Source organism: Arvicanthis niloticus, chromosome 22 (assembly GCF_011762505.2).
Source record: "Arvicanthis niloticus isolate mArvNil1 chromosome 22, mArvNil1.pat.X, whole genome shotgun sequence".
Taxonomy (NCBI): domain Eukaryota; kingdom Metazoa; phylum Chordata; class Mammalia; order Rodentia; family Muridae; genus Arvicanthis; species Arvicanthis niloticus.
This window is the reverse complement of record NC_133429.1, coordinates 51,245,452-51,260,205: the sequence shown is the minus strand read 5'-3', so window position 1 is coordinate 51,260,205 and position 14,754 is coordinate 51,245,452. Positions and strand designations below refer to the sequence as shown.

At 33.4% G+C, this 14,754-nt stretch overlaps 1 protein-coding gene across 1 annotated transcript; it reads right to left on the bottom strand.

Moving 5' to 3' along the window:
* Positions 1 to 761: 761 nt before the first annotated feature.
* Positions 762 to 6,868, bottom strand: LOC143436429 (olfactory receptor 6C1). Its single transcript, XM_076920796.1, has 2 exons — positions 6,652 to 6,868; positions 762 to 2,222 (listed from the first exon to the last, which is right to left on the bottom strand). The coding sequence occupies exon 2, from the start codon at positions 2,188 to 2,190 to the stop codon at positions 1,255 to 1,257; it is 936 nt and encodes a 311-aa protein (XP_076776911.1). The 5' UTR covers positions 2,191 to 2,222; positions 6,652 to 6,868; the 3' UTR covers positions 762 to 1,254.
* Positions 6,869 to 14,754: the final 7,886 nt, after the last annotated feature.

Below are 14,754 nucleotides of genomic sequence, written 5' to 3'. Positions count from 1 at the left end.
TTTTTTTAAAGATGTTGGTTCTAACAACTTTTCTTTTTTCCCCCCTTTTTAAAATTGGTTGTAATATTTACATTTCAGATTTTATCCCCTAACCCCATTTCCTCCCACCACCCAGAAACCAAGATTCATTTTTATTATTTTTAATTATGTTCATGTGTATGGGTCTGTGTACCTATGTGTGCATATAAGTTCAGGGGGCCATAGGAGACAGAGTAGTTTGGTAACTCTGTAACTAGTATTACAGGTGATTGTGAACCAGCTGACATGGGAACTGGGAACTGAACTCAGAACTTCTGGAAGCACTGTGTTCTTAAACATTTTGGCTCCTAAACATTTATTTATATAATTCATGGCTTTAGGGTATTAAGGAATGTTACAAGTTAAATACGTACATAATTCAAATTTTTGTATGATATGAAATATACGTATATACACCCATACATATTTATATGTATATTTATAATAAATATATGAACACTTAATATCTTTCATGATTTTTGTTTTCAAATTCTAGAGCAGTTTGAGTAAGGCATACATACAAATATAATTATAGATATTAAATATTTGTCTGCTAATATTCAGAATATTGACTTCTGTTGATAGACTCTGTGAAAGCAAATTTGAATCCTGAATATAATGTTATAATGTCCAATACTTCACTATGTTTTTTATAACATTTGTGTTGTGAATTATTGTCTACTATTTTATCTATTTATTCATACATTTATAATTATATATATATATATATATATATATATATATATATATATATATATATCAGTTGCATAGTTGCATTTAGGGAAATGATGATAATTTATTTGTATTGTAAACACTTAGGAAGTTAATAATATAAATGTTTATTCAACATTTATACCTAAAGTTTAAATGAGTAATGGTCTATAATGACTTATCAATGAGCAAGTCACTGAAGGATAACTTATGAGAGCAAGCATAAGTTAACATGTCATGGCTACCCATACATTTCATTCATGGGTATCCTTCAATTTGGCACATAAATCTTTTTTTTCAAAGGCAAGGTAAGTTTGGAATTTCCATTTTAAAAAGTTTTAGCAAACATCAATTGATTATGCAATACAAAATGGTAATCCTTGAGAAAGTAAAACTGTGTTAGAACAATTTAGAAAGGGAATTTTAATTGGATGATCAAAAAAAGGAGTCATATTAATATAAGTAGGCCATGTAAATCTGCTATTTTGACCTTCAATGTACCTCTCATTCACAGGCCACATCATTTCATGTACTTGTAAAAAATATCTTCCTTGTCATGTTCATAAAGGCTTGCTTGACTTGCTGATTCCTCAGGCTATAAATGAAGGGGTTTAACATGGGGGCTACTGAGGTATTTAGTATGGCAACGCCCTTGGTCAATGATGCTCTATCTGCTGCTGAGGGTTTAATGTACATAAAAATGCAGCTGCCATAAGAGATAGAGATGACAATCATGTGGGAAGAACACGTGGAAAAGGCCTTTGACCTCTGACTAGCAGAAGGAATCTTCACAATCGTTCTGATGATGTATGTGTAAGACAGAAATATTAACACCAAAGTTAACATTAGGGTAAAGACAGCACAGGAAAACCCCATTCTCTCCAGGAACTTTGTGTCTGAACATGAAAGTTGAAGCAGAGGGAAATAATCACAGGTATAGTGATCAATGATATTGGAGCCACAATAATTAAGCTGTAGAAGTAACATCAGTGCAGGAAAGATGATTAGGAAAGAAATCAGCCAGGAGGAAAAGACCAGCATTGTGCAGACCTTCTGACTCATGATGGTTAGGTAATGCAGAGGCTTGCAAATGGCAACATAACGGTCATAGGACATGGCAGCTAGAAGGTAAAATTCAGTAACTCCCAAGAGGATGAAAAAAAATAACTGAGCTATACAGTTGTTGAAGGAAATGGTTTTATCCCCTGAGATAATTGTGGCTAAGAAGTTGGGTATAGTGACAGTTGTGAAGGATACTTCTAAAACAGAGAAATTCCTGAGGAAGAAATACATGGGGGTCTGGAGGTGAGAATCCAGCAAGGTGAGAGTGATGATGGTCATGTTCCCTGTGATGCTGAGTGTGTAGGTGATGAAGAGAAAGACGAAGATCACAACCTGGAGCTTTGGGTCATCTGACAATCCCAGAAGAATAAACTCTGTGGTTTCTGTATGGTTGCTCATTCTGCAGTTACTTTTTATTCCTTCTGCCAAATCTAGACACAAAATCAGCAAGATTTAAGTAGAACTGAGGATTCATGAAAACCCAAACAAGGGACTGTCATATTGTTCAATTAGTATGCTGTTTCCATCTGTAGGGGAAATTTAAAGCTCTTCAATATTAATGATTCTTTAATTACCTTTTTTTTTTTTAGAGAACAACTCCACCTCCAAGGAAGTTTGAAAGACTGTTTGGAATCAAAACTGGAATGCAATACCAGTCATCTCAATGAGAAAGGAAATATGAAAAATATTCTCTTGGGGGTTGGAGAGAGAAAAGTACTCATAAGACATTTTAGCAGTGATGTTGACTTAGTACAACTAGTATGAGAACAGAATAGAGGTTCCCCAAATAGGAATGAGTACTTAGTATATATTCCTGTGGCCCTGATCCAAGGTGATTCAATTGATGCTATAAGAAACATGTTATTACTTTTCATAGAAAGTGGAATGATCTTGCAATTGATATACACCCAGGAAATGTTAAGGATTGTTGAATCTGAACGACTTACTAGCCTGAAAATAGGTTAATCCCCTTTGTTCCATTTTCTCTTTTTGTAAATATACAGTTTCTTCTGCAGACAAGTCAATGTTAAAGTGCAAAAGTTATGTCTCGACATATGTTAAGCATTAGTAAATTATATTTACATGGTCATGATTATGAGTATGTGTAGCTCAACATAATGACAACCAAATCACATTTTCTCACTCCTTTATTTCCATGACATTAGCAGTAACACCTGCTGTCACCACACATAAACCTTACATTCATTCCTGTCAATAGACTTCAACACATTGTCCTTTCCCATCAATTCCTAAGTGATGGAGTAAATTCACAGGATAAGATTTCATTATCAAAGCTATTTTAATATGTGTCGAGCATAGTGTAATGTTAGCTTAAAGGAAGATTTTGCCCAGTTAGTATTGGCTTATATTTATTCACTTGTTGGCATAATTCTCTTCTCTATGCTGTTCTGTGCATGTGTATTATTTATATTTTTATCTTTGTTTTATAATGTAAGTTTTCTCAATTATTAACTTTATTCAATATGCATAAGCACTTGTTTCAAAATCTGTGTTTTGAAATTTTTTCAGATAAAATGTATGTAAGGGAATCTAGAACACACATATATAAATTTTAATAAATTGTGAAATATTATTTTGACTTACTTTACTGTTTCTTTAGAATACCATTATTAAGAATACCATTATTCTTAATAGGTGTGAGTTTGATTGTGATCAAAATTATATGTTACTTTTTAAATATCTAGCTCAAAAAGTACTTCATCATCAAATAGATAAAACTTGATTCCTATCTTTAGGTGACTTTCTTGCAGTAAAATAATAATATTAAAACTCATATTTAAAAATAGATACTGAAGTTAAAACAATTACAAGTAATTTCATATGTATAGTATACTTCATGCTAGACCTTTGAATGATCTCACATAGCATATTTTCAATATAAAACAAGTCCTTAATTCGGCATCATCCATATGTGAGTCTATGGGGATTGTTACAGAACTGGAAGAGCTGATACTTGAATAATAATTTTTATTTTTTGAGTTTCCATATGCTGTAGCTCTTTGTAAGTCCTATTAATATTAGTGTATTTTATCCCTTAATAAATTTTAGTTATTTATATCATAGAGTATGAAATGTGTTAGAAGTAAGTTTAAAATAATCATAATACTGAAATTTCTGATTTATTGACTTATTTATTATGTCTAAAACTGTAGGAGTAGCATTTGAAAAATGCTACTTGAAATGCTGACACTTGAAAAAACTGAGAAACTTGCTTCCCCCACACTGTATGCCATAATTCTAAAATGTAAAATTGTTGATGAATAAAATCCTTTTTAGAATTAAAAAGATGTAAATACATATTAGATTAGTGTTATTATGTATGTGAAAATCCATCAATGCATCATATTTTATTCTCTTTCAGTTACATGTACTTTTCTTCTTATATGTACTTTAATTTTAACATTTACAGGTAACAATGTATTTATTCACTTTCCCCCTATGGATTAGAGCTGGGAATGAGCACAGTCAGCTCTGTATAGAAATGTCTTAGTAGGTGTTGGGATATGAGAACATCCCTCCTCCATTAACAATTCTGTACCAATCTTAAAAGTCCAGAAAAGCAGGCTTAAGGAAACTACAAAGTTACTTGTAAGTAGGTGATTTAATACACAGCTCTAGAGCTGCTGTAATATACTTTTATGTTATAACATTTATAATACCTCCATGGGTTGGATTTTTTTGTTAATTAAATGGGTTTGATACAAATTCTAAACATTCATAAATTCCTAGACCAATAAATTATACCAATGATATATTTCACTTGAGAATAAAGATTATTCCAAGAATTTAAATCATTCGTTTAGGTTCAGAATGTTAAATGGTTTAGGTTATTTATTTACCTAAAGATAGAATTATTTATTTATTTATTTATTTATTTATTTATTTATTTATTTGAGTGCACTGTCTGCATGTATGCCTGCATGCCAGAGGGGTCTTCAGATCTCCTTATAGAAAGTTGTGAGCTTCCATGTGGTTGCTGGGAATTAAACTTAGGACTTGTGTAAGAGCAGCCAGTGTGATTAACCATAGGACAATCTTTCTAGCACATCAGTTAGGTTATTAACATCTTTCTTCCACCCATTTCATCAAAATTACTTCTTTACTTACCTTCTAAAAAATCTGAACAATTCAAAATAAGAATGAACAATGATGTTTGTTCAGTATCATGATTGCGATTAATTTTCTGGGTTTTCAATATGAAAATACCTTCAAATAATGACCTTTCCAAGTTTCTCTAATAAAATAAATAACAGTGATTCTTAGAATAAACTAGATAATGTATGGACAATTTATATAAAATTAATGAAGAGAAACTATATTGAAATGTATATTAGACTAAAAGGCTGAAGAATTCTCTTTTTAGAGATATGTTAGTGAGTTTGACTAGTTACAATTTATTTTTGGTATGTGTGTTTGAATATTGTTAGTAATATTACATGATGCAATTGATGATCATTTTCCTCCATGAGTCATTGACTTTGAAAGGGCAGCTTTTTCTCAACCTTCTCTACATTTATCTATTTTTTCCTTCAGTCAAACCTCTTTAGATGAAAGTTATTAGAAAATTTACACTGAGCTGATCTCCATACATATTTTATTGATTACATTGTCTTAATTCTTTACACATTCAAATATTAAAGAGTTGTTTATAATTTTGGTGAATGGAGGGTAGGAAAGAATATTTAATTCTAAGTGGGATAATATATAGCTCAGCCTCAAGTTTCAAACTGTAAAAAATACCCTATTAACAAGAAATTAAATAATAAGGAGGTGGAGGGGATTCAGAGTGAGTTGGAAGAGGGGAAAGAATATGATCAAAATACATTATGAGCAGAAGATTTAGAAACATATTTACAATAAGTAAGCAATATACAAGAAGAATATTCTTTTATTAGTATACTTTCACTGCATGGTGTGGTTTATGTCACAAGGATTTTTTGAAACTATTTTAAAATTTGGATTTAGCAGACTTCTCAGAACTCATTGAATGGTTAGATTTATTTTTAATAAATTATCTTTGTACTACTTTCACAGTTATTTGTGTTTTTCTTCTCAGGAAAATATGAATAGAATAAATGAAATATTTTCAATAATAATGAAAAGGATCAAATTTCAACATTAATAGTTACTTATATATACAAGAAAACTGTGGAAAGAGAGACTTTTGAGCTACATTTAATACTAAAACTCATAAGTGTTTTTGAAAATAAAAACCAAAATTTTGATTTATTAAGAATAATGTTAGTAAAGAAGAAAAAATGAATTGGAAGAGTAAGTTTCACACAAATGTTAGAAAAGTAATCAGTAATACTTCATGAAAGTTAGTTTAAGTTATTTACCAACAGACTGTAAACTCATTTAAAATAAATTATGTATACTTCATTTCAAATGAATGAATTCTCAAATTTGACAGTGTATTCATATTAGTAATAGCTTATTAAGGATATTATTCATTTCAGGGATCAAAGGCTTGTATATTTTATTTCATTTAATTATTTTAACACATTTGTAAAACTTTTATTCTGATTCTTAAATGGAGAATCAGATTTGGTGACTTTCATTAATTTATACAAATGTCAAATGTCAGATATCAAGAGATTTCTTACAATTAACGAATATTTCTTTAAAAGAGCACTACACGGCCTGTCAAATCCAGAATGAGAACTGTGGAGACAATGAATATTTGCTTTAAACCGACAGAAAATATATAAATTGACATAGGCAGCCATGCCACATTTCAAAATATAATTACAGTAAATCTTAAATTTTACAAAGTTGAGCTCTGAACTGATGTTTAACTTTCAGCAACTTTCACTTCCTTCTTCATGATCAACTTACCTAGGATTATACACAGCTTCGCAGAACAGCTAGGAGAGGTAATACAGTGTCCATTGTTGTTTCTTTAAAAACTTCCTCCCCCAGGAAACAAGTTTGGGATTCATAATAAATGTTTTCATCTGAATTTTCTCATTTCATCCAAAGTGAGTTTATTCCCTTGAGTGCAGAGAGATAAGAAAGAATGAAGGTGGACATAGAAACAGTTTCAGGAGATGTTTTAAAATAATCATGGTTTGTCAATATATTTTATGTTGCATGGAGTACTTAAAGTTTTATCCATTCACTCTGCAGCTGGCTCAAGGGACCAATTCAGTGAGTAAAAATTGCCAGCAGAGGAATGTACACAAAACACTAGGGAATATCAACAATAATTGTATTAGTTGCAAAACTGGAAAAAGAAGTTTGGGGACATTGTCCAGTGAAACAGAGTAAGATCACTCAGAAAGAAAAAATTATGCTGCTTTTTTCATTAAGTTTAAAATCTCCCTACCTTTACATTTTGGCTACATTAAGACTCCTTACACTTTATGCTCCTTTTATCTGTTCACTGAATTTCTCAATGACAATGAATTAATGTTATAATATGTGTGTCAAATATATTAGGATCATCTTCCTTAAGGAGGCCAGAAATATACTGTCATGCCAATGTTGGATTGTTATTAAGGTCTAACAATATTGTGTGAGACTTTAGCAAATGCTGTCCAGAACATTAAAGTAGAGCGTGAATGGGGGTTTTGATTGTTTATTTTGCTGATTTTTATTTAATTTTAAAATTGTTTCTTTTAGTGCATAAGATTATAATATAATTACACAATTTGACCCCTTTGCCTTCTTCCCTCCAAACCCATATAACCTCTGCTTAACTCTCTTCAAACTTATAGCCTCTTTGTTCATTAATTATTATCATAAACATATATGTACAGGAATATGTATATATGTATATATATATGTACATAAACACAACCTGTGAAGTCTGTATGATATTTGTAAGTTTTCATAGATGATTATTTAGTAGTGGATAACAGCTCTCATCTTGTTTTATTTTTTCATATTTTAATTTCAAAGTAATTTTATGCAATATAATCTAATCATGGTTTCCATTTTTCAAACTCTTCTCAAATCCTCTCCACAGCCTCACCCACCCAACTCCAAGCCATCTTCCTCTCTCTTGCTTGCTTTAAAAATCAGGTTATCATATTATCTACAATTGGTCAGTGATATAATCAAGTTTCTCAACTTTCCTCAAATTGGTTACTTACAAAGAGGAGATAGTAATAGTGATTTTCATGTAGTTGTAAACATTAAATGTGACAGAAGATAGGTCAGATATATTTCAAAATGACATTTTGTGTTTTATTGAATAATATTATTTGCTACATTTATTCTTTAAATATTTCTCAAGAAATTGATACAGCTGGGCAGTGGTGGTGCACACCTTTAATCCCAGCACTTGGGAGGCAGAGGCAGGCAGATTTCTGAGTTCGAGGCCAGCCTGGTCTACAAAGTGAGTTCCAGGACAGCCAGGGCTACACAGAGAAACCCTGTCTTGAAAAACAAAAACAAAACAAAAAAGAGAAGAAAAAAAGAGATTGATACATTAGTCAAAGAAATTGTTAAATCTAAACAATTCCTGACACAAAAAAATTCAGGAAATTTGGGATACCATGAAAAGACCTAACCTGAGTATAACAGGAATAGAAAAAATTGAGGAGTCCCAGATCCAAGGTCAAGAAAATATTCTCAACAAAATCATAAAAGAAAACTTTCACAGCCTAAAAAAAGAGATTTCTATAAACATACAAGAAACTTATAGAACACCAATTAGACTGGACTAGAAAAGAAAATCTTCATGACATATAATAATCAAAACACAAAATCTACAGAACAAAAAAAGAATATGAAAATCCGCAAGGGGAAAGGCCAGGTAACATACAAAGGTACACCTAACAGAATTATGTCTGACTTCTCAACAGGGACTCTAAAAGCTAGAAGGACCTGGTCAGATATCTTGCACACACACATACGCGCACACACATATGCACACACATGCACGTAATACCACCTCCAACAATAAAACTAACAGGAACTAAGAATGATTGATCTTTCATATTTCTCAACATTGATAGCCTCAATTCTCCAATAAAAAGACACAAAGACACAGGCTAACAGAATGGATGCAAAAACAGGATCCATCATTCCACTACATACTATTAACACACCTCAGCAATAAAGTTAGACATTACCTAAAAGTAAAGGACTGAAAAATAGGTTTCCAAGAAAATGTACCCAGGAGCAAGCTGTAGTAGCCATTATAATACCCAATGAAATAAACTTTCAACTAAAATTAATCAAAACAGACAGGGAAGGACATGTCATACTTATCAAAAAAAATCTACCAAGATATCTAAATTCTGAACATCTATGCTACAAACACAAGGGCACCCACACTAATATTAAAATAAAATGTTAAAGTTCAAATCAATCACACATCAATCCCCACACATTAAGAGTGGGAGAATTCATAACCCCGTTTTCACCAATTGACAGGTCATTTAGACAAAAACTAAACAGAGAAACAATGAAACAAACAGACATTATGAATCAAATGGACCTAACAGATATCTATAGAGTATTTCACCCAAACACAAAAGAATATACCTCCTTCACAGCATCTCATGAATCCTTCTCCAAAATTGACCATATAATTGGTCACAGAGCAAGCATCAACAGGTACAAGAGAATTAAAATAACACCTTGTATCTTATTAGACCACTACAGAGTAAAGCAGGACTTCAACAGCAACAGAAACACCAGAAAGCCTAAACACTCATGGAACTTGAACAACTCTCTACTCAATGATATCTGGGTCATGGAAGAAATAGAGAAATTAAAGACTTTCTAGAATTTAATGAAAATGAAAGCACAACGTATCCAAATTTATGGGACACAGTGAAAGCTCTAAGAGCAAAGTTCATAGCACTAAGTGTCTCCATAAAGAAATTAAAAAGTTCTCATACCACCAATTTAAAAATATCCCTGGTTCTTTGAGAAAATCAACAAGATAGACAAATCCTTAGCCAAACTAAGTAAAAGGCAGCGAGACAGACAGTATCCAAATAAATAAAATCAGAAATGAAAAGGGAGATATAACAGCACATACTGAGGAAATTCACAGAATCATTAGGTCTTATTTCAAAAGCTAGTACTCCACAAAATTGGAAAATATTAAGGAAATGGATGATTTTCGAGACAGATACCACTTACCAAAGTTAAAACAAGACCAGGTAAACTACTTAAATAGTCCCATAAACACTAAAGAAATAGAAGTACTCATTTAACAGTACCCAATGAAAAAAAATATTATAATGCAGAATTCTACCAGACTTTGAAAGAAGAGCTAACACCAATACCAATACTCCTCAAACTATTCCACAAAATAGAAACAGAAAAAGCACTTCTAAACTCATTTTGTGAAGCCACAGTCACCTTGACATCTAAAGTACACAGAGTCAACAAATAAAGAGAACTTCAGACCAAATTTTCTTATGAACAACGATGCAAAAAATACTCAGTAAAATACTTGTAAACTGAATCCAGAAACACATCAAAGACATCATTCACCAAGATCAAGTAAGCTTCATCCCAAGGATGCAGGGATGGTTCAATATATGAAAATCCATCAACATTCTCCACCACATAAATAAACTGAAAGGAAAAACATCGTGAGATCATCTCATCATTTCATCAGATGCCGAAGAACCCTTTGATGAATCCAACACCCTTTATGTTAACCAGGGATACAAGGTTCATACCTAAACATAATCAGACATTGTACAGCAAGCCATTAGCCAACCTCAAACTAAATGGAGAGAAATGTAAAGCAATTCCATTAAAATCAGGGACAAGACAAAGTTGCTCACTTCTTCCCTAACTATGCAATATAGTAGTTGAAGTTCTAGCCAGACCAATAAGACAATTACAGGAGATCAAGAGGATACAAACTGGAATGGAAGAAGTCAAAGTATCGCTATTTAGAAATGATATGAATATATATATATATATATCCCCAAAAATTCTGCCAGAGAACTCCTACAGCTGTTAATCACTTGTGGCATGTAGTTTTTAAAAACCCACAGTAAATCTGGCTATGTGCCAGGATTGGTGGTCTTGCCCAACTCCAAGGCTAACTCTATGCAGCAGTCTTGCCCTGGTTCCTAGCTGTACTGACTAGCTTGCTAAGCTAACCAAGACAGTTTAACCAGAAATGCCTGGAGCTACCCCTGTGGCTGACTTGCACACACTCAGCTCCCCTTAGCCCTGTGAAATGAAAACACTAGAGACTTATAACAACCAGACTTATAATGGTAAATCTTCAACACCCAAATGCCCTTGCAAAGAACACACAACTCAGTAACAGAATACAAGCTACACACCTAGACTGGGAAAATATACCCTACACTACTCTTACTGCCCATCTATGAAATCCCTAGCTACTTGCAGCTCCTCCAGGCCACATGGATCTGCTCCATCTTCAAACTCTTCTTCCTCCATCTTGTTCTCCCTCTGTCCTCCATTTTGTCTTCACCTTCCTTTTTTCTCTCTCTTCTCTAAAACTTTCAGCTCTGTGTTTTCCATCACCCAAGCACAGGCTCTAGCCATTATTTGACTAATTACAATTTTACCTGACATCACCTGAATTCATGATCTACTCCTCATCAAAGCACCCCTCTTGAGGGAGCAGAAAATACAAACAGCAACCCACAACAATCACCTTTGTTAAGTAGTTGGATACCAGGTTAACTCAAATTAACTCTCCAACTGAGATCAGGCAAGGCAAGGCAGGTAGAACATATCCCACAGACAGGCAACAGCTTTGGGGATAGCTCCCACTCAAGTTTTTCCAAATGCACATGACGACCAAGCTGTGCATCTGATGCATATGTGGGGGAGGTCTAGGTCTGGATGTATATGTTATTTGATTGGTGGTCCAGTCTCTGCAATCCCCAAGGGTTCAGGATAGTTGATTCTGTTGGTCTTCCTGTGAATTGTCTATCCTCTTCAGTGCCTGAAATCCTTCTCCTTAATCTTCCATAGGAGTCCCTGACCTTCACACAATGTTTGTTAAAGGGTTGTACCTACAAGAAGGCTGCATGTAGAAGGGATCCAAGTATGACAGCATCTGTGCTATACCTAAGTATGCTTACTAGGAAATTGACTAAACACATGGATGCAGAGAGTAATGAGATTACCAGAGATAAGGCTGAGTGTTGAACAAAATGCTAGAGCCAAATAATCCGCAATCAGAAGTTCACTCACATAGGCAGAGGGCAAAGACATTTTTATCTCTGCAAATCACAGGTGTCTAGCTTGAATACTAGAGAAAATCGCATTCACAAGCCTTAGGAGTACGGGGCATATCCATGGGCAAAATAGTAAACTCAGGCTTGAAGGAAAATATCCATCTACCTACAATATAAACAAAGTATTATTGAAATATGTCTATATTCATAGTTCCCATAGTTAGATTTCTAGTGACAGAATCCAATAGTTGTAACACAGACTCATGGGAGAGGAACAAAATATTTACTATTGGTATTCTATGGGAAGAAAACCCTACCTACTTTTAGTATGGGATTTGCCTTTACATTCTAATGATTTTGTACCTTTTAGAAAGAAATGGGATATAAGCCTTCCACATACCCCTGACAGTTCTAGGTAGCAGCTCCTGAAGTTGTAAGATTGCTAAAAGAACTCAATTCAGCTCTCTATGTTCTTTTCTTAGAGCCTGAATATACCTGCAAATAAACTTGGAAAGAATTTGAGAAAGCCTAGATATTCTGTTCACCTACACCACACTCTAACAATGAAACCCAAACTACGTCAGTAATTTGTAGGAAATAAGGAACTCCTCTGTTTAGTCATCTAAAAAGGAACTATATGTATCATACCAATTCCCATTAAGCCTTATAAGTCTTGAGTCATTTCCTAGATGTTCTGAAAAAAATTTAACCAAGCTACCTATGTATAGTTCAAAACCAGGTTCGGTTCTTTCCATGACCTCTTAATTCTACTTCTTTCTGCCAGACACTTGGCTCAAATCACTCACATGCACAGATGCAACACACTTTCCATACTTAGTGTTTCAAAACTGCTGCATGGCTTAAGCCATCTCCAGTGCAGCTTGTCCTGTACTTAACATAAATCAACTGCACTTTGGATAAGACTACCTTAAATAAGGGACTAGCCAAAATGAAAATTCTTTGAGACCAACTCTTATTAAATTCTATAAAGGAAATATCTAATAAAAATAAAACATAAATTCTATAAAGGAATATATATGATATGTGATATATATTATTGTGTGTATATGAGTGTGTGTATGTGTGCAAACATGCATGCCACCAAACACATGTAGAATCAGACGACAACCTTCAAGTCACTTCTCTCAGGTAGTCAAGCTTTGTGGCAAGCACCTTTACATATTGAACCATCTTACCAGTTCTATCACTAATCTTTATGTTACATTTCTTGACTTATGAAAAAAGCCCTACATATTTAAAGTAGATTTGGAACATTTTCATAAAACTTTAAATAACATTTAAACTTCCTGGCAATGGAATATCATTGTTCTATATACGTCTATATGAAAAACTTATGCCAAAATGCTTCAGATTGGCAATTTAATAGAGTTACTCAAATAAAATTTTTAAAAAATGTCTCCAAAATCAAATATCCCTAAGCAAATTTTGTAAAGGGGGATTACATACAAAATGTAGACACATGTCAAAAAGATTATTCATCATAACCAAGATAGCTTTATTCCTGAAATGCAGGGATGGTTCAACATATGCAATTAATGAACTATATCATTTTTTTTCAAATCTCTATTTTGTATGTAGCTTCCCTGTAATTTCTACAAGGCATGAGTAGATTTCCTGGTCTCTGATTCTTGCTCTAAAAATATTGTAGAGCATCGGGTGTTTCTATTACACCACATATTGTAACCTAGTGCACCCTATCTCTCTTTCTCTCTCTCTCTCTCTCTCTCTCTCTCTCTCTCTCTCTCTCTCTCTCTCTCTCTCTCTCTGGTCCTCCCTCTCTCTCTCCCTCTCTCCCTCTCTCCTCTCTTTCTGTTCCTCCCTCTCTCCCTCCCTCTCTCCTCTCCTTCTCTCTCTATGCCCCTCCCTCTCTCCCTCCCTCTCTCTCTCTCTCCTTTCCTTCTCTCTCTGCCTCTTCCTCTCCCTCAGCATGCACCCACGAAAATATACATTTGTAAATAAGGATTCTGTTCTGTTTTAAAACATGAGTCCTCAGGAGAATCAAAGGGGCTTGGTAGAAACCACATTATCTTGGGAAAGACAGGACCCTCACAGACATTCCCTAAGGAGACAACACTCTCTGAAGTGCAGCATACAGGACACACACACTCATATCCACACACAACCATGCAAATCTTTACATTACGATATGGAAGGCTTCATAGTGAATACCTACTCTATCTCCTTTCTAACAGACAGTGAATATACAATGTTTGGATACTAATCACACATTAGACTTTAATGGAAAAAAACAGTAAACTTGTTTTTTTCTAATATAAATTAGATAATCAGTAAGAAAATATTTTTGAATACTAATTTTGTGAGTTGTAAAATTACTGCCTCTTGTTCTTGACTATGCATATCTATTAACTATATCTTACCTAAATTATCCAGTATGCTTTTATTATCAAAGAAAATAATTATTTGGCATACTTCATGTCCCAGTGGATATTTCCTCTTGCTATTTTGTGCTTTGTTACATGTTAATATAAAATTAGATTATATTACGTTTTATACTAAAAATATTGGCTATATGAAATACAAAAATAACTTGGTGTTGTTTTTCAGTATTGTTTTCATTCTACATTTCTCAAACAAAGAATAATTTAGAAAATAATTTCTATAATTCATGTAATTATTCAGCTTAGCTTTAGGCCACACTCATCAACCCCATCTCTCTCCAGAGACAATTTATCACTTCTTTGCTGAAAGAGTCCCTTGTGTCTGTTTCAAGGTGGAAGTAAAAACATAAAACAGAAAAGCTTCTGGAAAAAATATTTGGACA

Coding starts and splice junctions, on each gene's coding strand:
- LOC143436429 (XM_076920796.1), bottom strand. CDS start 2,190: ATGAGCAACCATACAGAAACCACAGAGTTTATTCTTCTGGGATTGTCA.